The sequence below is a fragment of the Symphalangus syndactylus genome, chromosome 24 (assembly GCF_028878055.3).
Source record: "Symphalangus syndactylus isolate Jambi chromosome 24, NHGRI_mSymSyn1-v2.1_pri, whole genome shotgun sequence".
Classification (NCBI taxonomy): domain Eukaryota; kingdom Metazoa; phylum Chordata; class Mammalia; order Primates; family Hylobatidae; genus Symphalangus; species Symphalangus syndactylus.
In genome coordinates, this window is record NC_072446.2 from 9,070,270 (window position 1) to 9,093,862 (window position 23,593).

General features: G+C 55.3%; 1 protein-coding gene and 1 long non-coding RNA gene across 4 annotated transcripts; one reads left to right on the forward strand and one right to left on the reverse strand.

Annotated features, from left to right (window-relative positions):
- Window positions 1–836: 836 nt before the first annotated feature.
- On the reverse strand, window positions 837–3,030 carry PPDPF (pancreatic progenitor cell differentiation and proliferation factor). 2 transcript variants are annotated; one of them, XM_055265784.2, is made up of 4 exons: window positions 2,176–2,422; window positions 1,706–1,785; window positions 1,479–1,556; window positions 837–1,398 (listed from the first exon to the last, which is right to left on the reverse strand). In XM_055265784.2, exons 2-4 carry the CDS (start codon window positions 1,758–1,760, stop codon window positions 1,187–1,189), a joined length of 345 nt encoding a protein of 114 aa, XP_055121759.1. In that variant the 5' UTR covers window positions 1,761–1,785; window positions 2,176–2,422; the 3' UTR covers window positions 837–1,186. The 2 variants fall into 2 exon arrangements, 1 of the variants encoding a protein (XP_055121759.1); XR_010119337.1 differs by lacking the exons at window positions 837–1,398; window positions 1,706–1,785 and having other exon boundaries at window positions 1,477–1,556; window positions 2,176–3,030.
- Window positions 3,031–4,241: 1,211 nt separating this feature from the next.
- On the forward strand, window positions 4,242–18,561 carry LOC134735819 (uncharacterized). 2 transcript variants are annotated; one of them, XR_010119338.1, is made up of 3 exons: window positions 4,242–6,953; window positions 16,804–17,467; window positions 18,402–18,561. It is a non-coding gene; the product is annotated as an uncharacterized lncRNA (long non-coding RNA). The 2 variants fall into 2 exon arrangements; XR_010119339.1 differs by having other exon boundaries at window positions 4,242–6,861.
- The last annotated feature ends 5,032 nt before the right edge of the window (window positions 18,562–23,593 follow it).

The window sequence follows — 23,593 nt, forward strand, 5'->3', positions numbered from 1 at the left end:
CCACTGATCCCCACCCCTCCCCAGAGTCCCTCCCCCACCACTGAACCCCACCCTTCCCCACCCCATGGAGGCCCCTCCCCTCACCATGTCCCTGGCCACACATCAAGTCTCCAGCTATCTCACTGACTCCCACCCACTCACTAAGCTGCCTCTCAACAGAACTGAGTCAATCCCTGTGGGCTCCTGGCAGAGGTGTGGGGACACGACCCACCTTGGTTATGGAGGAGTCTACTGAGCTCACAGCCCATGCGCTCCTGTGTGTGGACCCCCAACCCCTGCTGGCCTGCAGCACCCCCAGGCTCCAACACTCCATGCCTGTACCAGGCCAGAATGATGCAGCCACCCTCCCAGTTCCTGCACCCTCTGACCTTTAAGCTGGCCTGCCTGTGGCAGGAAGACTCCTCCAGGGTGCCTGCAGCCCCTACCCCTCAGCCTGTCTTGGGGCAACACCCCTATGGGAGGCCCTTGGGAGACACCTACCGGCAGGCACCAGGTCCCTCCAGAGTGAGGGCTTCCCAGCTCACAGCCAGAGGCTACTCCTCTAGCAGGCCCTCGGGTAAGGGGCCCGAATCCCTCAGAGGACCAGCCCTCCCTGCTCCCTTTCCCCCCCGCTGAAAGTGGCATGGGGGCCCACCTCAGTGGCTGCCCTGGGGCCTGCTTGTCCAGCTCCAGGACTGCCTGCTGTCCAAGGTTCCCCAGAAGCAGTAGCGAACCCCACCCTTCTCAGCCCCAGCAGCGGCCTCAAAGCGTGAGGAGGCCCAGAAGGGCCTGGGAGCAGGGCCAGCCCCCATCAGGGAGTGAGGTCGGGAAGGATTCAGACATTTCTCACACTCAAATGGAACCTCAGGCCACACAGCTCAGGCACACACCATCGGGGCTACTGGCTGCTTGGAGTTTATTTTCCGCTTGGTGCCAGGTGCACAGTTCCAGGTGTCAGGAAAGCTAGCGAGTGCTGGGGCCGGGCGGTAGAGAGCGGGGCTCTCACTCCTTTTTGGTGTCTGCTGTGTTGATGCGAAGGTCTGCTTGTTGCAGCCGCCTAGTCTACAGGGTGGGGGGTGGGGGGTGGGGAGGGGGGCGGGGAATGGGGGGTGGGGGTGGGGGTGGGGCGGGGAGTGGGGAGGGGGCGGAGAGGGGCTCTGGTGGACTGGCGCCTCCGCAGGCCTGCGGCTGTTGGTAACCGCTCAGGTCAGGACCGGGGCCCAGCGCTGGCTGTGGTGGACTGACCGCCGGGCTGCTTCCTCGGGGCGTCCCGAGCCAGGCCACAGGTGGTCATGCTGCTGGAGGCCTGGGGGGGTTCCGAGTGCTCTGCGGACTCCAACACCGTGGCCATGAACGGGAGGGTGGACTTCCCGAAAAAGAAGCTGGCCCACCAATGACCCGGGTCAGCCTTGGGGAGACCTGAGAGAAGCGAAGTGGGGTCTTGATGCTGCCAGCTCCTGCGGGAGGGCGAGGGGAGAGAGGGGCGGTCCTGCACTCACCTGGGGGGTGGGGAATGGCTTCCCCGGGGCACTCGGTACTGCTGCAGGAGCTGTTGCTGGAAGTGGAACCCAGGCGGCCTGGAGAGGAGAGGTCCCGTCAGCAACGCGGGGCGCGGAGCCCCCCCAGCCCACCGGCCTTCAGGCCGAGCGCTGGTTACGCAGCCTGCACAGGGACGGCACTGGCGCCAGCAGAGCATCTGCATGGATGGGGGGCAGGGGCTACTCACGCCGGTAGTAGTCGTGGGTGGCCACGAGCGAGCCGCTGGAGGGGATGGCCGCCATGCTCTAGCTTGCTGGCTGGTGGGATCTGCGCATGGGGGTCGAGGAGCCCCTCGGGTCAGCGGGCTTCCCTCATGAAGGGCGCTCCCCAGCGGGTGGAGCCGCCGCGCTGGGTTCTTTACCGCGGCGGGGCTCCCCAGCTCCAGGGACCGCCTTCGCCGCGCGGGGCGCGGGCGGCTCCAACCAGCCCGAACCGGCCGAGCGGGTAGGAACAAAGGCGCTTTGTGCGCGGGGCCCCGTCCCAGACGTCGGGAACCTGGTGGGCGCCGTCCCAACCCGCCCGACCCGAGAGGAGCCCGTCCGGGACCCCGAGCCCAGCGCTCGCCAGGCGGAGAGAAGAGGAGCCCCGGGCCCAGCCCCGCCCTGCGCCCCCTACCCCTCGGGCCTGCTCGTCCCACCCGCGCGCCGCGCCCCTCACCTGGGCGGCGACCCCTCGCGGGCCTCGGCGCACGATCACGGGTGGCGGGGACGGGGACGCTAGGCCACGGAGCCCATTTGCAGAGACCGCGGGAGGCCGCGCCACGACAGAGACGCGCGGGGTGCGCACGCGCGGTCTCGCCCACTTATATGCGCGGGGCCGCGGCGCGTCACGGAGGGCGGGGCGCACCGGTTCCTCCCCGGGCCCCACCCGGCCCCGCCCCCTCCCTCCTTCCCGGGCCCCGGCGAGGCCGCGCCCCCAGCTTCCACCTCGGTCCGACTCTCGCCGTCTGGCTTGGGCTGAGCCCAGGCCCGCGGCGTTCGTCTCGGGGCGGCCCGGCCGGGCCTGGGTCTGCAGGGGTTAACAGACTCCGCGCCCGGGTCCGGGAGCCCAGCCCCCGCCCCTCTCCCGGGCCCAGGCCCGCGTCTCGGAAGCGTCTCGGAGCCCCGCCTGGTCCAGCCCGGCCCGTCCTCTTCAGCCCCCGTGGAGGCGACGGGGTCGCCGGGCGGGCCAAAAAGTGCTGCGTGCGCGGAGCCCTCCGGCCTGGCCAGAGGAACCTGGATCCCTCCGGAGGGCCCCTCACAGCTCTGGCAGCTCCGGAACCTGCACCCCGGTTCCCCAGCCCCAGGGAGGTGAAAGGGTGGGCGGATGGAGGGGCAGTGGGAGGCGGGGCCCAGACAGAGCGGGGGCGGATTTGGGTGGGTGAGGTGAGTCTCCAGTCGCTGGAGGCAGAGGCTGGGCCCCACTGCCGAGAGACCCCATGTTTGGGGAGCCCAGAGCGTTCGCGGCAGGGCCCTGGGGCCCTGGGGACGGTCCGCCATGCCAATCAGGAGGGCGCGTTTTCCCTTCCCAGGTAGAAAGGCGTCCTCCCTCTCCTCCTCCCCCCCGCCCCCCGCTGAATCCTCCCCACACCTCCCTCGGCCCCGCAGGGGAAGTCGGCCTGCCCCTACAGAAATCCCGTTTCTTTACACACCCGGTCCTGGCTGGGCGGTGTCTTCCCCGTGGAGGAGAGGGTCCGGGAGGTCCGAGCGAGGGCTTCGGGAGTCAGCCCGGGTGGATATGTTTCGTGGCTCTCGTTGCTGGCTGGGGCGGCCGTGTGCCCGTGTTGTTCCGGAGATCGAGGCCAACGAATGCCGTACTCTGTCCTCGCTGGGTGCTCAGTGAGGACCCAGAGCTGGGCAGGGACCCGGGGAGGCCCCTGAGCACGACTTGGAGGGACGCCCTTGTACCCCCTGAGCACGTGGGGAAGGCGCTGTCCTGGGCCCTGCGCCGCTCTGTGTGTCCATTGCACGAGTGTGTTAAGCACCTACTATGTGCACATGGCCGAGCCAAGCGCAGGGAACGGTAAACCAAGGGAGAACGGCCTTCTCGTGGGGAGCAGTGCAGAGGCTGTGGGGGGTAGTGAGGGCTCAGGTGTCAGCTGAGGTCTGCGGACGGCGGGGGGAGGGGGCAGGGAACCGCCTGAGCCCCACCTGGGACGGGGAGCTCGGTGTCGGGGAGCAGTGCCAGGACCTGCGATGGGAGAGGTGTGCAGCCCCGAGGGGGTCACTGATGAGGCAGATGGGTCAGTCGGGTTGACACTCGGAGGATGGAACTTTCTGGCAAGACCCAGGCTTGTCTCCGGAGGCTTGCACTGCTGGCCTGAAGGACCGGCAGCCCAGGGCTCGCCTGCCACAGCCTCCTGCATCCGTGTGGGCCACGGGTATACCCGGACCGCCCCTCACATAGGCCTCAAATGGATCGCGGCTTTGGGGTCAAGACAGCGCAGCAGCCTGGGCAGGGGCTGGGAGACACTTGTAGCCCAGGAAGTGGGGGTGGGGCCTGGGACGCAGGCCACCCCATCTCTGAAGCCGTGAGCTGCCCGTGCTGAACCCCAGGCATGGTGGTTACCTGAGCTGGGGTACAGCTGGGTGGGGTGAGGGCTGGTGCCAAACCTTGGGGTCCTGGCCAGGACTCTTGAAGCAGTACTGCCCCAGGGTGGGCAAAGGGAGTGGGACTGCCGGGTCAGGTCTCCTGTGGCTGATCCATCCCATGGGGGGCTCTGAGCACAGAGGGCCGGGCCTTGGGGAGTTCCCTGGAGAAGGGGGCTGGCTTAGGGCCCTCGCAGGGGTCCGGAGACCTCTCCTGGTCGGGCTGGGAGCTGCTTTTGGCCTTGTCTGGGCCGGGCACAGTACCTGTGGGCAGAGATGGGGTAGCCACGGGGCCCCACCCTTGCCCTTGGCAACTCAGGAACTAAGGCTGGGTAAATGCAGTGTGAGCACCAGAGCAGGGAGGGGCTCTGGGCAGCAGGGCCAGGGTGTGTGAAGGCCCCAGGGCCCGAAGGAGCTGCGGTAGTGGTGGGTATGGGGAAGCTGGAGCCAGGTTCCGCCTGGGCAGCATCTGCTCCCCAGTGGGGCTGAGGCTCTGTTCCTCCCTCTGGCCTCCCCAGGCTGGCTCAGGCGTGGGCAGCTGTCAGGGGGCAGGGAAGAGAAAGGGGTCAGGCAGAGTGCTGACTCACTGCTTTGCCTGGGGTCCTGAGACCCCCTCCTCTGGGCCTCAAGAAGCCACAGAACTCCCACCCCCGGCACAGAGCTGTGCCCACCCTCAGGATGGAGGCGCCTGGACCATCCCAGAAGAGGGCCAGGGCTGCCGAGGGGCCGTGAGACTAGGGGGACGCTCAGGACGCCCCTCTCTCAGGCTGGAGTTGCAACTCCCTCGGGTGGGGGCTGGGAGACCTGCTGTTAGTGGGGAGCCGTTTGGTGCTGTTGCATTAGATGGAGGTCCATTCACACTGACCCCGCAGCTCCGGCCAGCAGAGCCTCCCACGGCCAGCTCCGGACGCCGACACCTTCTCTCACTGGGGCCAGGCCTATGCTTGGCAGGGACACCAGGCAGGGCCACAGGCCACGGCCTGTCTCTAGCCAAGGGCAAGGCTAGCTGTGCCCCGGGGTCAGCCTGTGTCAGGCCGGGTCTGGGACCCTGCAGGGAGCAAGGTTCTCAGTCAGCCACATTGTGGTCACCTTCTGACGAGCTCTGTCCTGTTAGAACTGTACCAGGCCAGTCCTCAGGGGCAGACGCTGAGACGGGGTTTGGGTTGCAGAGTGAGTACTGGTGATCAGCACCTGGGAAGGGGTGGGGAGGGTGCAGGGCCGGGCAGGGACTGTAGGGGCGGCTTGCGTTAGGCTTGGCTGGCACAGCCTTTGTGGCTTGCTTGGACCCATATGCGGCCGCCCAGGGATGGGAGACCCTGGTGAGGTGTCTGTGGCCCAAGCCCACCCTGAAGGAGCTGTGGGGCCGACTGCCAACCACGCCAGACAGCAAGGCCTTCTCAGGTCTCCTGCTTCCCTCTAGGCCGGCCTGACTCAGCTCACCTCATTCTCAACCTCACCAATCAACATCAATCACAGAGCGTCTGAAAGGAGGGATTTTCATTTTCCTTTAAAGTGAAAAGGTAAAAACTGCACTTACTAAGCCAGGCCGGTGGGGGCTCTGTGAGCCCCTCTGCACAGGAAGCCTCAGAGATGCCGCATGGTGTTCCCGGGGCATCCTGGCCAAGGTGGGAGAATGCTGCCGGGCTCGTTGGGACCCCCAGCCTCCGTGAGGGCCTGTGGGATGCCCTCAGGGGCCGCCCCCTGGTTCTCGTGCCGTGGAGGCAGCAGACGATGCCGGCCCACATCCTTGTCGGGCAGAGGGGCTGCCGACTGGCCCCTGGCCGTGGCTCTTGCTGGGAGCTGCGTGGCCTGGGCTTGGACCCGCATCCCCCTCTTGCTGGCTGCCTGCTCTTGCCAGTGGCTGAGCCTGGCTTCTCCCATGACAGTGGCCGCAGACAGAGGGGACCCATGCCACCAGGCAGGGTGAGCTCAGGGAACGCCAGTTCTCCTCTCCCCTGGCTCTGAGGGGTTCAGCGGTGCCCTTGGTGTGTCTGGGGGATTTTGGGAAGTCCCAGGTCTGGGCTCTGGGTCAGGAAGCAGGAGCAAGGAGAGACACTGCACCCAGTCCTCCCCAGCTGCAGGAAATGGGGACAGAAAAGCTAAGCGGACGGAAGATGCATTGTGCGCAAGCTACAGGAGGCCGGCCCAGCCCCGGTGGCTGCCGGGATGTGATCATTGGCAGGGATGAGATTGACAGGGACGGTCAGCTGGAGAGGACAGGGCACAGCTGGACGAGGGCAGGGACGGCCACAGGCTTCCCACAGGGCGGAAGGGAAAGGCTTCCAGTCCCACTCGTAAGGGCTGCCTGCCACCCTGTAGCCACTGTCTCCTCCCTTGTGGACGGGACGATGGTGGCACCTTTGTTATGGTTGGGTTAACATATATATGTTAACAATGTGTTAACCCCAGCGTGTGGGGAGGACTAGATGGGAGAGGTCCCTAGTGCCGAGGCTCCCAGCCTTGCTCGGACCCTGGGAGCCATCACCACCTGCACTGTGCTCCTCCCACAGGTGTCTGGGGGTGAGGTGAGAGTTCTGCCAAAGCTGGAGCCAGGGTTGGACCCCCGGAGCTCCTTGGTCGGCCCCTGGAGGGAGAGTGGTGTGTTTGCACCACAGCCCCGGTGGCCCAGCTCTGCCCATCTTCATCCCAGGTGGCAGCTGCTGCCCAGCTCTCTGGCCGGTGCCTCTTAGATGGTGTCACCATCTGCAGAAGAAAACAGAAGTGCTGACTGATATTTGGTGAAGGCCTGCTATGCTGGCGGCACCTGATGCAGCAGGTGAAGTCCGGGGGGCAGCGGCCAAGGCTCCCTGTCCCTCAGTGTCCCTGCCCGTGAAACGGGCATAGCTAACTCCTGTGGCCACCTTGAGGGTAAGATGCTTCCTGCAGGTGCTTGGACCCGTATCTGGCACAGGGCAGGTGCTCAGTGAAAGTTCCTTGTTAATCCCTGCACTTTTCACCATTGGAAGTAACTCAGGACATTGGCTTGGTGGTTACACAAGCACTGTGGGAGAAGGTGGTGTATCTGTTCATCCTGGGTCCCAGTGGCTGAGGCAGAGCCAGCTGTGCAGGAGGCAGGCGTCCAATACGTATATTGGATGGAAGATTAAGTTGCATAATAAAATATATTAAAGATTTCCAGAGTGGAGGGGTGAGGAGGTCAACAAACCCTCTCCCCAAAGTGTACCTGTAAATCTGAACAAAAGTCAGAAACAACCATTTCAGTGCTTTGGAATTTAACCAAAGGCAAACAGCAAACCAAGGAGTGTTTATTCATCAAAGAGCCACATGCTGTGGTCCCAGCCACTTGGGAAGCTGAGGCAGGAGGGTCACTGGAGCCCAGGAGCTGGAAGCTGCTGTGAATTACGATGGCACCTGCTCTGCAGCCTGGGTAACAGAGACAGACCCCGTCTCTAAAAAGAATAAAACCCTGGACTTCAGGATAAAATCCAAAATTACTTGGCATAACTGAACCAGGAAAATCTCAACTTAAATGGAAAACGAGGCTGGGCATGGTGGCTCACACCTGTAATCCCAGCACTTTGAGAGGCTGAGGCGGGCGGATCACGAGGTCAGGAGATCGAGACCATCCTGGCTAACACGGTGAAACCCTGTCTCTGCTAAAAAAATACAAAAAAATTAGCCGGGCGTGGTGGCGGGCGCCTGTAGTCCCAGCTACCTGGGAGGCTGAGGCAGGAGAATGGTGTGAACCCAGGAGGCGGAACTTGCAGTGAGCCGAGATCGCGCCACTGCACTCCAGCCTGGGTGACAGAGCGAGACTCCGTCTCAAAAAAAAAAAAAAAAAAAAAAAAAAAAAAGAATAAAACCCTACACTTTAGGATAAAATCCAAAATACTTGGCATAAGTGAACCAGGAAAATCTCAATTGCCAGGCATGGTGGCTCATGCCTGTAATCCCAGCACTCTGGGAGGCTGAGGCAGGCAGATCACCTGAAGTCAGGAGTTTGAGACCAGCCTGACCAACATGGCAAAATCCTATCTCTACTAAAAATACAAAAATTAGCCGGGCATGGTGTGTCAGGCACCTGTAATCCCAGCTACTTGGGAGGCTGAGGCAGGAGAATCTCTTGAACCCGGGAGGTGGAGGTTGCAGTGAGCTGAGCATTCCAGCCTGGGCGACAGAGCAAGACTCCATCTCCAAAAAAAAAAAATACAAAATTAGACAGGCGTGGTGGTGTGTGCCTATAATCCCAGCTACTCAGGAGGCTGAGGCGGGAGAATTGCTTGAAACCGGGAGGTGGAGGTTGCAGTGAGCTGAGATTGCGCCATTGCACTCCAGCCTGGGCGACAAAAGTGAAACTCCATCTCAAAAAAACCCGGAAAAAACAAATAAATGGAAAACAACAGTCAGCAAATGCTAACACTGAGATGGCACAGACGCAGGGATTTGTGAAAATGCACCAACATGCAGTTGTAAGCCCCTTGCATCAAGCGATGGACAGTGAGTATTTCACAAATTTAGCACGCGTTCATGGTGAACATCTCAGCAAAGCAGGGGCAGAAAACAACTTCAATCTTAGAAAGAGCTCTGATGAAGTATTTACAGCCAGTGCTGTACTGAAGTGAGAGAATCCTTTTCCCAGGACTGAGAGCCGGACGAGCACATCCACCCCTGCTCCTATTATCAACATTTACCGGCCGGGCGCAGTGGCTCACAACTGTAATCCCAGCACTTTGGGAGGCCAAGGCGGGTGGGTCACTGGAAGTCATGAGTTCGAGACCAGCCTGGCCAAGGTGGTGAAACCCCATCTCTACTAAAAAACAAACAAACAAAAAACATGCTAGGCATGGTGGTGCGTGCCTGTAATCCCAGCTACTCAGGAGACTGAGGCAGGATTGCTTGAACCCAGGAGGTGGAGGTTGCAGTGAGCCGAGATCGCGCCACTGCACTCCAGCCTGGGTGACACAGTGAGACCCTGTCTCAAAAAACAAAATAACAACAACAAAAAAACCGTCTATTGGAAGTCTTAGCCAGTACAATAAAACAAGAGAAGCAAAGTACAGGCATGCAGATTGAAAACGAAGGAATAAACCTGTCCCGATTCCCAGACAACATGATTGTCTATGTAGAAAATCCCAAGGAATCTACAAAAAAGCAAATTCAATGAATAAGTGAGGTTAGCAAGATTGCAATATACAAAGTCAACATGCAAAAATCCATTGTATTTGACATGATTTGGCTGTGAGTCCCCACCCAAACTGCATGTTGAATTGTGATCCCCAGTGTTGCAGGTGGGGCCTGGTGGGAGGTGATTGGGTCATGGGGGTGGCTTCTATTTTCTTTTTCTTTTTTTTTTTTTTTTGAGACAGAGTCTCGCTTTGTCTCCCAGGCTGAAGTGCAGTGGCCCAATCTCGGCTCACTGCAACCTCCGCCTGCTGGGTTCAAGCAATTCTCCTGCCTCAGCCTCCCGAGTAGCTGGGACTATAGGCGCCCGCCGCCATGCCTGGCTAATTTTTTTTTTTTTTGTATTTTTAGTGGAGACGGGGTTTCACCATATTGGCCAGGCTGGTCTCAAACTCCTGACCTCATGATCCGCCCGCCTCAGCCTCCCAAAGTGCTGGGATTACAGGCGTGAGCCACTGCGCCCGGCCTCATGAGGGTGGTTTCTAATGGTTTAGCACCATCCCAGAGTGCTCTCTGGTTATAGAGTTCTCACGAGACCTGGTGGTTTGAAAGTGAGGCGGGCGGATCACGAGGTCAGGAGATCGAGACCACGGTGAAACCCCGTCTCTACTAAAAATACAAAAAATTAGCCGGGCGTGGTGGCGGGCGCCTGTAGTCCCAGCTACTCGGAGAGGCTGAGGCAGGAGAATGGCGTAAACCCGGGAGGCGGAGCTTACAGTGAGCCGAGAGTGCGCCACTGCACTCCAGCCTGGGCGACAGAGCGAGACTCCGTCTCAAACAAACAAACAAAAAATAAATAAATAAAATAAAATATACAATTCAGTAGCATCATGGACCACTCACAATGCAGTGCACCCATCACCTCTGACTAGGTCCAAAACATTTCATCTCCCCGAAAGGAAACCACACCCATTAAACAGTCTCTTCCCCTGTCCCTGTCCCCAGCCCCTGGCAACCACTAATATGCTTTCTGTGTCTCTGAATTTACCTATTCTGAACACATCATACAAATGGAATCATACGAATTGTGCCTTTTGTTTCTGATTTCTTCACCCAGTTTTCTAGATTCATTTTTTGTGGCTGACTAGCATTCCTTTGTGTGGATAGATCACATTTCTCTCTCCATTCATCCATTGATGGACATGTCAGTTATTACTACCTTTTGGATATTATAAATAGTGCCATTGCAAACATTCCATGTGCAAGCTTTTGTTTGAATACCTGTTTTCAACTCTTTTGGGTCTGTACTTAGGAGTGGAATTGCTGGCTCACACATTGCTGTCTATGTACTGAGGAACTGCCAGACTGTTTTCTGCAGTGGCTGGAACACTTTATGTTGCTACTAGCAATGGAAGAGCTTCCCACTTCTCCACATTTTTGCCAACCTTGATATTTTTCATATTTCTGATTATAGCCACCTTAGAGAGTGTGAAGTGGTGTCTTACTGTGGTTTGATTTGCATTTTCCTAATGACTAATTATATTGAGTATCTTCGTATCTGCTTATCCACTATTTGGGCATCTTTGGATAAATGTTTATTCGGACCCTTTGCCCATTTTACATTGGGTTTTTTTCTTTGTATTGTTGAGTTATAAGAATCCTTTGTATATTCAGAACGCTGGACCCTTATCTGCTGTGATTCGCAAATATTTTCCCCCATTCTGTAGATTCTCTTTTCATTCTCTTGACAGTGTCCTTTGATGCTCAAAAGTTGTTAATTTTGGCAAAGTCCAGTTACCTACTTTTTCTTACTTTGCTTGTGGTTTTAGTGTCTTATCTAAGAAGGTCATGAACAATTTACCTATTTTTTTTTTTTTTTTTGAGACAGGGTCTTCCTCTGTTGCCCAGGCTGGAGGGCAGTGGCACATTCTCGGCTCACTGCAGCCTTGACCTCCTATGCTCAAGGGATCCTTCCATCTCAGCCTCCCTGGTAGCTGGGACTACAGGGGCACACAACCACTCTCAGCTAATTTCTTGCTTTTTTGTAGAGACGTGGTCTTTCTATGTTGCCCAAGCTGGTCTTGAACTCCTGGGCTCAAGTGATCCTCCCACCTTAGCCTCCCAAACTGCTGGGGGATTATAGGCATGAGCCACTGCATCCAACCTACACCTATGGTTTCTTCAAATAGTATTATATTTTCATTAGATCGCATATTGATATATAGGTGAGGGAAGAGCCTGGCTTCATTATATCGATTGACAGGTGAGGGAAGAGCCCACTTCTTCATATTGATATACAGGTGAGGGAAGAGCCGGCTTCATCGTATTGTTAAACAGGTAAGGGAAGAGCTGGCTTCATCATATTGATTGACAGATGAGGGAAGAGCCAGCTTCATGATATTGATTGACAGATGAGGGAAGAGCCAGCTTCATGATATTGATTGACAGGAGAGGGAAGAGCCAGTTTCATTATATTGCAGGTAGATATGCAGATTTCCCAACATCATTTGTTGAAAAGACTATTCTTTCCATATACGACCTCATTTTATTTTATTTTACTTTCTATTTTATTTTATTTTTTTGAGATGGAGCCTCACTCTGTTGCCCACGCTGGAGTGCGGTGGTGCAATCTTGGCTCACTGCAACCTCCTGGGTTCAAGCGATTCTTGTGCCTCAGCCTCTCGAGTAGCTGGGATTACAGGCATGTACCACCACGCCCTGCTAATTTTTGTAGTTTTAGTAGAGATGGGGTTTCACCATATTGGCCAGGCTGGTCTCGAACTCCTGGGCTCAGGGATCTGCCTGCCTCAGGCTCCCAAAGTGCTGGGATTATAGGTGTGAGCCACTGCACCTGGCCATGATCTTATTTTAGAAATTGCTACAAAATCGCAATATTCAAGACAGTGTGCTATAACAAGATGTCTTAGAAAAACAAAAATAACAGAATAAAACAAAACAAGACAGTGAGGGCCGGGCGCGGTGGCTCACACCTGTAATCCCAGCACTTTGGGAGGCTGAGGCAGGTGGATCATGAGGTCAGGAGATTGAGACCATCCTGTCCAACATGGTGAAACCCAATCTCTACTAAAAATACAAAAATTAGTCGGGTGTGGTGGCGCGTGCCTGTAATCCCAGCTACTTGGGAGGCTGAGGAGGGAGAATCGCTTGAACCCGGGAGGCAGAGGTTGCAGTGAGCTGAGATCGTGCCACTGCACTCCAGCCTGGTGACATAGCGAGACTCTGTCTCAAAACAAAAAAAACAAAAACAAGACAGTGAGGTCTTGGTGAGGAGACAGACACAGACATCAGTGTAACAGGTTGGAGTCCAGAGACAGCCTCACACAAATGCGACCAAATGTTCTCTGAGAAAGGCACTACAGTGATTTGACAGAGCAAGTATAATCTTTTCTGCCAGGCACAGTGGCTCACGCCTGCAATCCCAGCACTTTGGGAGGCTAAGGCGGGTGGATCACGTGAGCCCAGGGGTTAGAGACCAGCAGGGGCAACATGGCGAGAACTTGTCTCTACGAAAAATAGCTGGGCTTCATGGCGCGCGCCTGTAGTCCCGGCTACTCAGGAGGCTGAGGTGGGAGGATCGCTTGAGCCCAAGAGGCAGAGGTTGCAGTGAGCTGAGATCATGCCACTGCACTCCACCCTGGGCAACAGAGTGAGTCCTTGTTTCAAAAAAAAAAAAAAAAAGAGTATAATCTTTTCAACAAATGGTGCTGGAAGAATTTGACATTCACATGCAAAACAAACAAACAAACAAAAAAAAAAAAACAAGAAAAAACCAACCAAACAAACAAAAACCTTGACCTAAATCTCACATATTATACAAAGATTAACTATACAAATGGATAATGTATCTAAACATAAAATGTAAACTATAAAACATCTAGAAGAAAGTACAAGAGATAATCTTTGTGACCTGAGTAGCCAATATTAAAAGCATGATCCATTTAAGAAAAATATGGATAAACTGGGCTTCACTGAAATAAAAAACTTGTATTGTGAATGATCCTGTTAAGAGATTAGAAAGACAAGCCACAGACTTGGAGAAAATATGTGCAAATCACAGAACTGACAAAGGACTTGTGTCCACAATACATAGAAAACTCTCAAGACTCAACACCAAAAAATAAAAATAAACAATTCAATTTAAAACTTGGCCAGGGGGCTGGGCGCCGCGGCTCACTCCTGTAATGCCAGCACTTTGGGAGGCCAAGGCAGGCGGATCACGAGGTCAGGAATCTGAAACCAGCCTGACCAACATGGCGAAATCCCGTCTCTATAAAAAATACAAAATTTAGCCGGGTGTGGTGGCGTGTGCCTGTAGTCCCAGCTACTCGGCAGGCTGAGGCAGGAGAATCACTTGAATCTGGGAGGCAGAGGTTGCAGTGAGCCGAGATCGCACCACTGCACTCCAGCCTGGACAACAGAGTGAGACTCCACCTCAAAAAAAAAAAAAAGGGTCAAGGATTTGAATAGACATTTCTGCAAAGAAGACATGTAAATGGCTAAAAGGTACACGAAAAGATCCGTAGGGTTAGTCGTTAGAGAAATGCAAATCCAAACGCCGGTGAGACAGCACTTCACACCCAGCAGAGCTCTGCTAAAAAGATACTCAATAATAAAAGCAGAGGAATGGAAACCCTGCTACACAGCTGCTGGGAATGTGAAATGGTGTAACCACTTTGGAAAACATTTTGGCAGTTCCTCAAAAGGTTAAATATAGTCACAGGATTTTGCTCTTCAATATCTACCCGGGATAAATGAAAACGTGTCAACACACAAAAAACTTGTACGCCCGTAGAGCATTATTCATATTAGCTAAAAAGTGGAAACAGGCTGGGCACGGTGGCTCACGCCTGTAATCCCAGCACTTTGGGAGGCCGAGGTGGGAGAATCACCTGAGGTCAGGAGTTCGAGACCAGCCTGGCCAACATGGCGAAACCCTGTCTCTACTAAAAATACAAAAATTAGTCGAGTGTGGTGGCAGGTGCCTGTAATCCCAGCTACCTGGGAGGCTGAGGCAGGAGAATCGCTTGAATCTGGGAGGCAGAGGTTGCAGTGAGCCGAGATTGCACCACTGCACTCTAGCCTGGACCACAGAGCAAGACTATGTCTCAAAAAAAAAAAAAAAAAAAAAAAGTGGAAACAACCCAAATGTCCATCAACTGATGAATGATGAACAAAATGTGGCCCATCCCTACAGCAGAGGATTGTTTGGCAATAAGAAAGAAGAAAGCACGGACGCAGGCTGTGACGCGGAGAAACCAAACCCAGAAGCAGCCAGTCAGCAAAGACCACAAACTGCGCGCGGTTCCGTTCATACGAAACGCCCAGAACAGGCAAATGCATGGAGCCAGAAGGCAGATGAGTGGTTGCCCAGGGCTTGCTTAGAGGTGGAAGAGGAATGGGGACTGATTACTAAATGGTACAAGGTTTCTTTTCGGGGTGATGAAATGTTCTAAAAGTAGATCATGGTGATGGTTGCTCAGCTCTGTAAATATGCTAAGAGCCATTGCATCATGCACTTTAAATGGGTGAATATTATGGCATATAAATGATATTTCAATAAAGCTGTTTTTAAAAAAGGATAAAAGGCCGGGTGCAGTGGTTCACGCCTATAATCCCAGCACTTTGGGAGGCTGAGGCAGGCTGATCACCTGAGGTCAGGAGTTCGAGACCAGCCTGGCCAACATGGAGAAACCCTGTTTCTACTAAAAAAAAAAAAAAAAAAAAAGCCAGGGTGGTGGCGCATGCCTGTAATCCCAGCTCCTCAGGAGGCTGAGGCAGGAGAATCGCTTGAACCCGGGAGGCGGAGGTTACAGTGAGCTGAGATCGCACCATTGCACTCCAGCCTGGGCGACAGAGCAAGACTCCGTCTCAAAAAAAAAAAAAAAGGATAAAAGACTTAATGGGAGCTTTACCAAAGACCATGTACTAACCAGCCCAAGAAATGTTCTTCAACAACATTAGGGAAATGCAAATTAAAAGCACCCATGAGTGGCCACCTATGAGAGCAGCTAAAAAAAAAAATTCCAAACAGCAAGGACGCCAAGTGCTGCGGCGGCCGTGAGGCTCCGGGAACTGCCCTGGGGGTGCAGACCGCACGGGTTTCCCTCGCGAAGCCAGGTCGGTGGCTTCTGGTGAAGGGAAACATGCGCCTGGCGTATGACCCAGCAATTCCGCTTCTGAGCATTTGTCCAAGACAAATTCAAACAGGTTTACATTAAAAGACGGTACACAGATGTTTATGGGAGCTCTATTCATAGCTGCCCAACCTGGAAACGTTGCAGGCGTCCTTCTGCGGGTGACAGAGACTGTGGTGCGTCATGTACGAGATACTGCTCAGTGATAGAAGGAACGAGCCGTCGATCCGTGAAACCCCCTGTGTGGGTCTCCACAGCGCTGTGCTGAGTCAGAAAAGCCAGACCTCAACGCAACCTGGTGCATCTATGTCCTGGGCCTTGTCCAGCATTCTTAGAACAAATGGGGTTTCCAGGGGGAAGAGGAGGGGTGACCGCAAACGGCGCGTCTGGGGAGATTTCTGAGTCGTGGGATTTCCTGCTTCCTGAGTGTGGCGGTGGCGATATGTGTGTGTGAATATCCACAGAGTCGTACATCTTCCAAAAAAGTCAACTTACTGTGTGATAATTCAAAAAAAAATGACAGATAAAACAGTGATTTAAAACCCACAGCCATCGTAGTAAACACTGATCCACGAATCATCCACAAATGCTAAGTCCAGAGATGGATTCTGATGAGGGACAGGACATTTACCTAACCCAAAGTGAGACAGGACTATGACAGGGTGGCCACAGGAGAACAGAAGATTCCAGGCAGCAGTTTCATGGCTATCAAAAGAGAGCTGTTGAAAAAGCTGCAGAAGCCAAGGGGTGACCAGACCTTGAAAACCAGGACATGGGCCACGCTGGCCGAGACGACTGGACCCACTGGGCCACGCTGGGCTGAGACGACTGGACCCACTGGGCCATGCTGGGCTGAGACGACTGGACCCACATGGCAGTGGACTTGGCCTGGGTTTCACTGATGGCCTAATTATATGCTCATCAACACACAAATTACACTCAGCAGTGCCACGACAGTTCCAGGAACACACATATTTGGTGTAAAAATGGGTGGCACCACAGTTCCTAGAAATCTTCACCTTTTTCCAGAAATCTTTATGAATATTCCACTCCTTGGTTAAAGAAACCCATTAAAGGTAGGAGCCCCAAACCCTGCCTCACGACTCACTCTCTTGAGAACACCCGCACTCTCCTTTCTTCTTTGACTTTTTTTCTATTATTTATTTGTATGAGGCAGGGTCTCACTATGTTGCCCAGGCTGGTCTCAAACTCCTGCCTCGGCCTCCCAATGTGTTAGGATTACAGGCGTGAGCCTTCACACCCGGCCGCACTCTGCTTTCTGGAGGGTGTATTTTCTGCTTTGCAATAAATCTCTACTTTCATTATTTTTTAACTCATCCTTGAATTCCTTTTGTGATGGTGTTAAGAGGCTGGACACTGGCCTGGTTCAAGGTCCCATTTGCATTTGGGGACCTCCCCTGGCCACCGGTATCAAAAGTACTTCCTTGTTAATTTTCGGTTTTTTTTTTTTTTTTTTTTAGACGGATTCTCACTCATTCTGTCACCCATGCTGGAGTGCAGCGGCATGATCTCGGCTACTGCAACCTCTGCCTCCCGGGATCCAGCGATTCTCGTGACTCAGCCTCCTGAGTAGCTGGGAATACTGGCTTGCGCTACCACAGCTGGCTGATTTTTGAATTTTTAGTAGAGACGGGGTTTTACCATTTTGGCTGGGCTGGTCTCGAACTCCTGGGCTCAAGTGATCCACCTGCCTTGGCCTCCCAGAGTGCTGGGATTACAGGTGTCAGCCACCGCGCCCAGCTTACTTATCAGTTAGAGGGAAAAGTGGTAACTTTACTGTGAGAAACTTGTGGATGCCAGTTTAACCAGAGGATCAAAGGTACCATTGCTGCTGGTGGGCAGTCAGCGTCCCAAGCGCTGGGAAGGACGCCTGGCTCTTGTGCCGATCTGTTCATGCAGAAATGTCAGGAACACTCAACGCAGGGACAATCTACAAAACAACCAGTTTGCATTCTTCAAAAGTTTCAGTGTCATAAAAGATTTTTAAAAAGACAGGTCCAATGTATATACTGCGAAAATAGTAAAACAATAAAATATAAAAGTAAAAAGACTGAACTAACCTTGTCTTTACATTGATGTGGAGTCAACCGCTGCTTCCAGTTGTGGAGGAGTAGCTGCTGCCAGGTACGTCTCCCTCCAGAAACGACTCTGAGACCAGGCAAAATTCGTGCGCTGCTCTCTTCAGGCAGTGGGGTGAGGACAGCATAAGACCGAGAGGGTGCTTGGAGGCGCCCACACTCCCGGCTCTCCTCGGCCATAACCCCACAAGCAGGGCTCCAGGCAGAGCACGGCGGTCCCCCTGGGATGAGAGGCAGAGACTGGAGTGAGGGGCTCAAGTGTGCATGTTGCTGATGGAGAGTGCTTGGGACCCTCTGCAAGCCTGTGGCTGAGGGTGAGGAGGTGCTGGAGGCTCACCAGAGAGCCGTGACTATAGGCCCTTTGCTGTTGTCTATCACTGCATAACCAATCAACACCAATTTAGTAGCTTTAAAAAACATGCATTTATTCTCAGTTTTGGGGGGTCAGGAGCCCACACACAATTCTGCTGGGTGACTCGGGGTTTCAAGGGTGCCACCAAGGTGTTGGTGTTTCTTTCTGAAGCTTGAGGTCCTCTTTGAAGGCCACGTGATTGTTGGCAGAATTCAGTTCCCTGTGGCTGTAGGACTGAGGTCCCTGCTTTCTTATTGGCTGGCAGCCTGGGGCCACTCACTGGTTCCCTGATACAAGGCCCCTCCCAGGCCTTCCAACAGCCATATCTTCACAGACAGCAGGGGTGTCTTGCTGCTCCATCCCCTAGGACAGAGCCTTGAATGATGCAGCCAATCACAGAGTGACATCACCTTTCTGTGTTCTATGGGCTGGACACAAACCATAGTGTTTCTCAGAGGAAAGTACTCAAGGCTGCGACTCACCAGGGATCACCTGAGGTTATGGCCACCCAGGTTAGAGCGGAACAAAGATAGTAGAGGACCAGCTGTGTCGGGCAGCATTTTGGCATTTGGCATTTGGACCTGGCCAGAGTGGAGAGACCTCACCTTTTTTTTTTTTTTTTTCTAAGGAGAAAGGACTACAATGTACAATAATGCCTACTCTACACTCATCTAATGAAAGTTCAGACCAAGCCCCACAGAGATCTGCAGGGGAGACTGAGATTGAGGGTTGAATCTTACCAAGGTAGCAGGACTTGGGAAACACTTTGGGCTTTCCACATCAACACTGACAAAGCATGAGAACAAGTCCACAAGGGCCCAGCAGTGAACCAACCTGCGAAGCAAACACTGACAGCTTCAGAGGAAGAAGCAGAATAGACTCTGCACGTGATGTCCAGTATTCAGTCAAAAATCACTAGACACATGAAGAAACAGGACAATGCAACCCATGGTCAAGAGGAAAAAGCCAATTATCAATTGATTTATTCTCAGCTGCAAATTCACCCTTTACTGCCTTCCTCAAAAAAGTGAATCTCAGCTGGGTGCAGAGGTTCGTGTCTGTAATCCCAGGGCTTTGGGAGACCAAGGCAGGTGGATCACTTGAGCCCATGAGTTGGAGACCAGCCTAGGCAACATGGCGAGACCCTATCTCTATAAAAAATACAAAAATTAGCTGGGCATGGTGGTGTGTACCTGTAGTCCCAAATACTTGGGAGGCTGAGGTGGGAGGATCACTTGAGCTTGGGAGGCCGAAGCTGCGGTGAACCATACTTGTGCCACTACTCTACAGCCTGGGGGACAGAGTGAGACCCTGTCTCAGAAAAAAAGAAAAGAAAAAAATGAATCTGCCCAGTGTAAAGAAGAAATGCTTAAAGTAATTCTCACCACTGCTGTGGAGCAGGTATTGAAGGTTAAATTTCAAGCCAAGAGATAATACACTAGTGGTTGGCATAATGCACCTATCGTGTGGCTGAAACATCCTGGGGTGTGTACTAAGCAGGTACACCCACACAAGAGACACACACACAAGTGTTCGTAGCAGCTTTATTTGTAGTCGTTCGGAACTGGAAGTGGAATGCGGTACAGTGATGAAAATGAACAAATGCCTGCTGCACGGGACGGCATGGAGGCATCTCGCAGACACCGTCGTGTATGAAAGAAGCCACACAAAAGGATATACACTGTGCATTGCGTTCCCTTTATATAAAGTTTAAAAACAGGCAAATGTGATCTGTGCTGTCAGAAGTCACCTTTACCGAGGGGCAGGAGAGAATGTTGTTTCTTGGTCTGGGTGTGTTCTCCTGGTGGTAACTCATCAGGCACATTTGCAGTGTGTCACTTTTCCCTGTGTATGCTCAAAGTCACATCTTTAAAAAGGCAGACATCCCCTCCGTGTTCTCCCTGCCCTTCCTCCTGCCCTGGCCCAGCTGCTTGGTTCCTAGCAGTGTGGGGAGGTCCCTCCAGGGGTGGGGAGGCTCTGAATCTCTGTGGGAGGCGATGGTGGGCGGTGGCCCCTGGGAGGCTCATCCCCAGGGTGCAGGCAGGGTCCTGTTATTCCCTTCATAAGATTCCCAGCTGCCTAATTGAGGGAAGGGCTATTCAAAGGGGTGAAAACAGGGCCTCCAGAGCTGCTAATGAACTTCAGGTTCCCCAGGGCAATTTCCCATGTCGAGAGATCCCCCTTGAACCTGGTGCCGGCTACATAGGAGAGGAGATGGGACCTTGGGTGGGGCCCAGGAAGGGAGCTCTGCTTTCAGTGGGCCCTTGAGGGGGCCCTGACCACAGACACTGGACCCCCCCATTCTCTCCGGACCTGATCACAGACACTGGATCCCCCCATTCTCTCCAGACCTGACCACAGACACTGGATCCCCCCATTCTCTCCAGACCTGATCACGGACACTGGATCCCCCCATTCTCTCCAGACCTGATCACGGACACTGGATCCCCCCATTCTCTCCAGACCTGACCACAGACACTGGATCCCCCCATTCTCTCCAGACCTGATCACAGACACTGGATCCCCCCATTCTCTCCAGACCTGACCACAGATGCCGGCCCCCCCCATTCTCTCTGGACCAGCTGCAGAATGAGACACAATTGGTGGCCCCCTCTTCCTCCGGGGCCCAGAGGAGGCAGCTGTAGGGTCAATGGTCTGCAGACCCTATCCAGGCTCTCCCCTCTGCCTCCGGGCACTGGAGGGCACAGCGCCCCTGTGCTGGCACCAGGGGCTGCCCTTCTTGGGTCCAAGAAGTGACTCCACCCTGGTCGGTGACCCCGGCCTCCTGTTTAGCCTCCCGGCCTCCTGTTTAGCCTCCCAGCCTGCAATGGGCTGTAATGGCCAGGGGCCGGGAGGGGCTAGCGGGCACTGCAACTGGAAGCCCAGAAGCCCAGAGAGTGCTGCTTGCGGCAGGAGCACGTGCTGTCTGCTCCCCACCAGGGTGGGTGCTGGGCTCCCGGGCAGCAGGGCCTGGAGGGAGGGGCATCCTGCTGCTGCTGCCTCTCACCATGGCAACGCTCCCTGCTGGGGCCTGCAGGTGGGGGTGGCAGGCCAGGCCGCCCTTCCCTCTGTCTGAGGGGCTGCATCAGGCACACCCAGACACCGGGTTGGAGGGTGGGCTGTCGGGGCCGTGGCTGGCCCCGGCCTGTGGCCTGACCTGCAGGTGTGTTTACCCGCTGCCAGCCCAGCCCCAGCTTCTCTGATCTGGGGGGACGTGAGCTGCTCCTCTAAGGGAGGCTCCAGAGGCAGGAGCTCCTCTGCTGCCATGGAGACTGTTTAATTCGCTGCCTCAAGGGCATGCTCAGTCCCCTGGGAGCCAGCCCCAAGGCATGGCCGCGGGGGAGGGCCTTGTTCTGGTGGCCGTCCGGGGGGGCCCAGGTGGGCCAGCAGATGAGATGCCCCATGACCGGAAACTGAATCCACACCTGCTCTGGGGCCAGGCCAGGGCTGAGTTCGTCCTGAGACACTGGGGGCCAGAGAGCCGCCTTGGCCTTGCTCCCCACCCTGCCTCCGTGCCCCTGTCTGCCTCTGGGCTGCCAGCCTCCACCTGCCTGCGGCGGTGGCCCCGGGGTGATGGCCTGGCTGTGCCCCATGCACAGGTGGTTCGTTAGGCACTGGGAGGCTATTATTAACCCGGCAGTGACGTCACCAGCAGCCAATGGGAGACAGGTTTATTTCCGGGGCTGACAGCTTGATAGCAGTTAATTTTAGCTGCATCTTCTTTCCCGAGGCTCGTGAAACCCTAGCCAGCCAAAGAAGGGGTTGCCTGTGTCTCCCCAAACAGCTCAGGGATGGGTTCTGGGGGCTCTCGGAGGGGGCAAGGAGGGGCGGGACCTGGGGGCTCTGGGAGGGGTCGAGGAGGGGCGGGGCCTGCCCCCAGGGGAGCCCTGATTGGCTGGTGCCCTCTTGACTCACCATCCCCCCTCCCACCCCCCCAGGTTGTTGGTGAGGTGGGCACTGTGACCAGGGACTCATGCAAGAAGATGGGCCCAAGTCGTGACCTGGGGGAGGGCAGGGAAAGCACAGGCTACAGGCCCCCCCCCCACTTGCTGTGTGTCCTTGGATAGGAATCTTGGCGTTTCTGTGCCCAGTTGCCTCACGGGTTCTCAAGGTCCTCCAGCCAGCCTTGTGGGGCCTACCTCGTAGCCTCTGTCCCCGCAGCCCCCATCCCCGCACACTGCACATGCACGGCCCTCTGTCCCCCGTCCCCTACACTGTGAACTCACACAGCTGGGCGACTTGGCTGTGACTAATTAGGATGCTTGGTACCCGAAGTCATTTGGTGCTACCCAGCCATTGACAAGTGTTTTGCCTGCTTGTTGTGCTATGACAGAATACCTGAGACTGGGTAATTGTATATTACTTAAATTTAAAAATTTACTTTATAAAGTTTGCTTTATAAATTTATAAATTATTATAAGTAAACAGAAGTTTATTTCTCAGTCTGGAGGCCGGGAAGTCCAGGATCAATGTGCTGGCGTCTGGCAGGGCCTTCTTGCTGTGTCCTCATGTGGGAGAAGGTGGAAGAGCAAGAGAGAACCCACTGCCATGAGTCCTGCCTTCCATTCGGAAGGGCAAACCCTTTATGACCCAGACTCCTTCCCGAAAGCCCCAGCCCCCAACACTGTTGCATTGGGGATTAAGTTACAACTCGTGCACTTAGGGGATGTGGTCAGGCCACTGCGGTTATTCAGCAGTTAGCATTCCGTAGTTAGTAGTCATTCAGTACTGTTCAGTCTCCGCGGTGGCTCGGAACCATCAGTGTGTTGGTGTTTAGCCTTGTGACCTCAGCCCCGTTAGCTGTGTGTTCCAAGTGTCTCCGGAGACTGAGTCAGCGGCTCCCAGGGCCCCAAAGGGCCGCACCGTGGACCAAATGTGTCCTGGCGCCCGGGAGACCCTTTGGAGCAGCCACCGACACCCTTGTCCAGGGTCAGCACACAGGTGCTTTGGGGAGGATGCCACATTCCACTCTCAGGGGCCACTCCTGTGGGTGGCAAGGCCCCCTGGCACATGTGAGCCCTTGGCACTGCTGTGGGTGAGCCAGGAGCCGAGGGGGAAGGGGTGTCTGGAAAAGTAGCCCAGAGTCCTGGTGATCCCTTGAGGGAGTGGGGTGGGCATCCCAGGGACCCCGGCCTCGGCCACTTGAGCACCTGCAGCAAGCCCACTTCCCAAATCCCTGCCTAACCTTCAGGCTGCAGGGGAGGCGTTAAATATAGAGACCAGCTGGGTGGGGTGGGGCGGGACTTGCTTTCTCGCCAGGCGGTTATTTTTATTCCTGGCTCCTGTTTGACGGCATCAGCAGCACTCGGAAGTGCCGGGGCACCTGGCAGGCCCTCCCTGCCTCCTCTCCTGCCTGTGGCCCAGGAGCTCAAGTTCCTGGACTCCTATGGGGCAGACGCAGCCACAGACCAGTGTCCTCCTGAGAGGCCCTCTCCACAGGCTGGGGAGAACTGTTTGGCCCCGACCCTGGGCCCCCACCTTTCCTTCCTCCTCACACCTGCCAGCGGGCCAGGTAGGGGTCCAGTTGCTGGGGATCCCCATGGATTTGCCCAGTGGCAGGTGCTGGGCACGACCTGGGGCCTCCATGTCAACACCCAGTGGGCACTCAGGGCTGAGAGGACAGGTGCCAGGGCTCTGCCCCCACTCAGCACACACCTCCCGAGACTCCGCTGGCAGGAAGATCCGAGTGGGGGGGGGCAGCATGGGAGGGAAGACCTGAATACCTGGGTGAGACGACAGGATCTTGGGGTCTGGGAGAAAGCCCCTGACCTTGGTCTTCAGGCAACACATGGCTGCCACATCCCCTTCCTCACAACCCAC

Coding starts and splice junctions, on each gene's coding strand:
- PPDPF (XM_055265784.2), bottom strand. CDS start 1,760: ATGGCGGCCATCCCCTCCAGCGGCTCGCTCGTGGCCACCCACGACTAC. Junction 1,557..1,705: donor CACCCACGACTACTACCGGC/GTGAGTAGCCCC, acceptor TCTCCTCTCCAG/GCCGCCTGGGTTCCACTTCC. Junction 1,399..1,478: donor AGCCATTCCCCACCCCCCAG/GTGAGTGCAGGA, acceptor CGCTTCTCTCAG/GTCTCCCCAAGGCTGACCCG.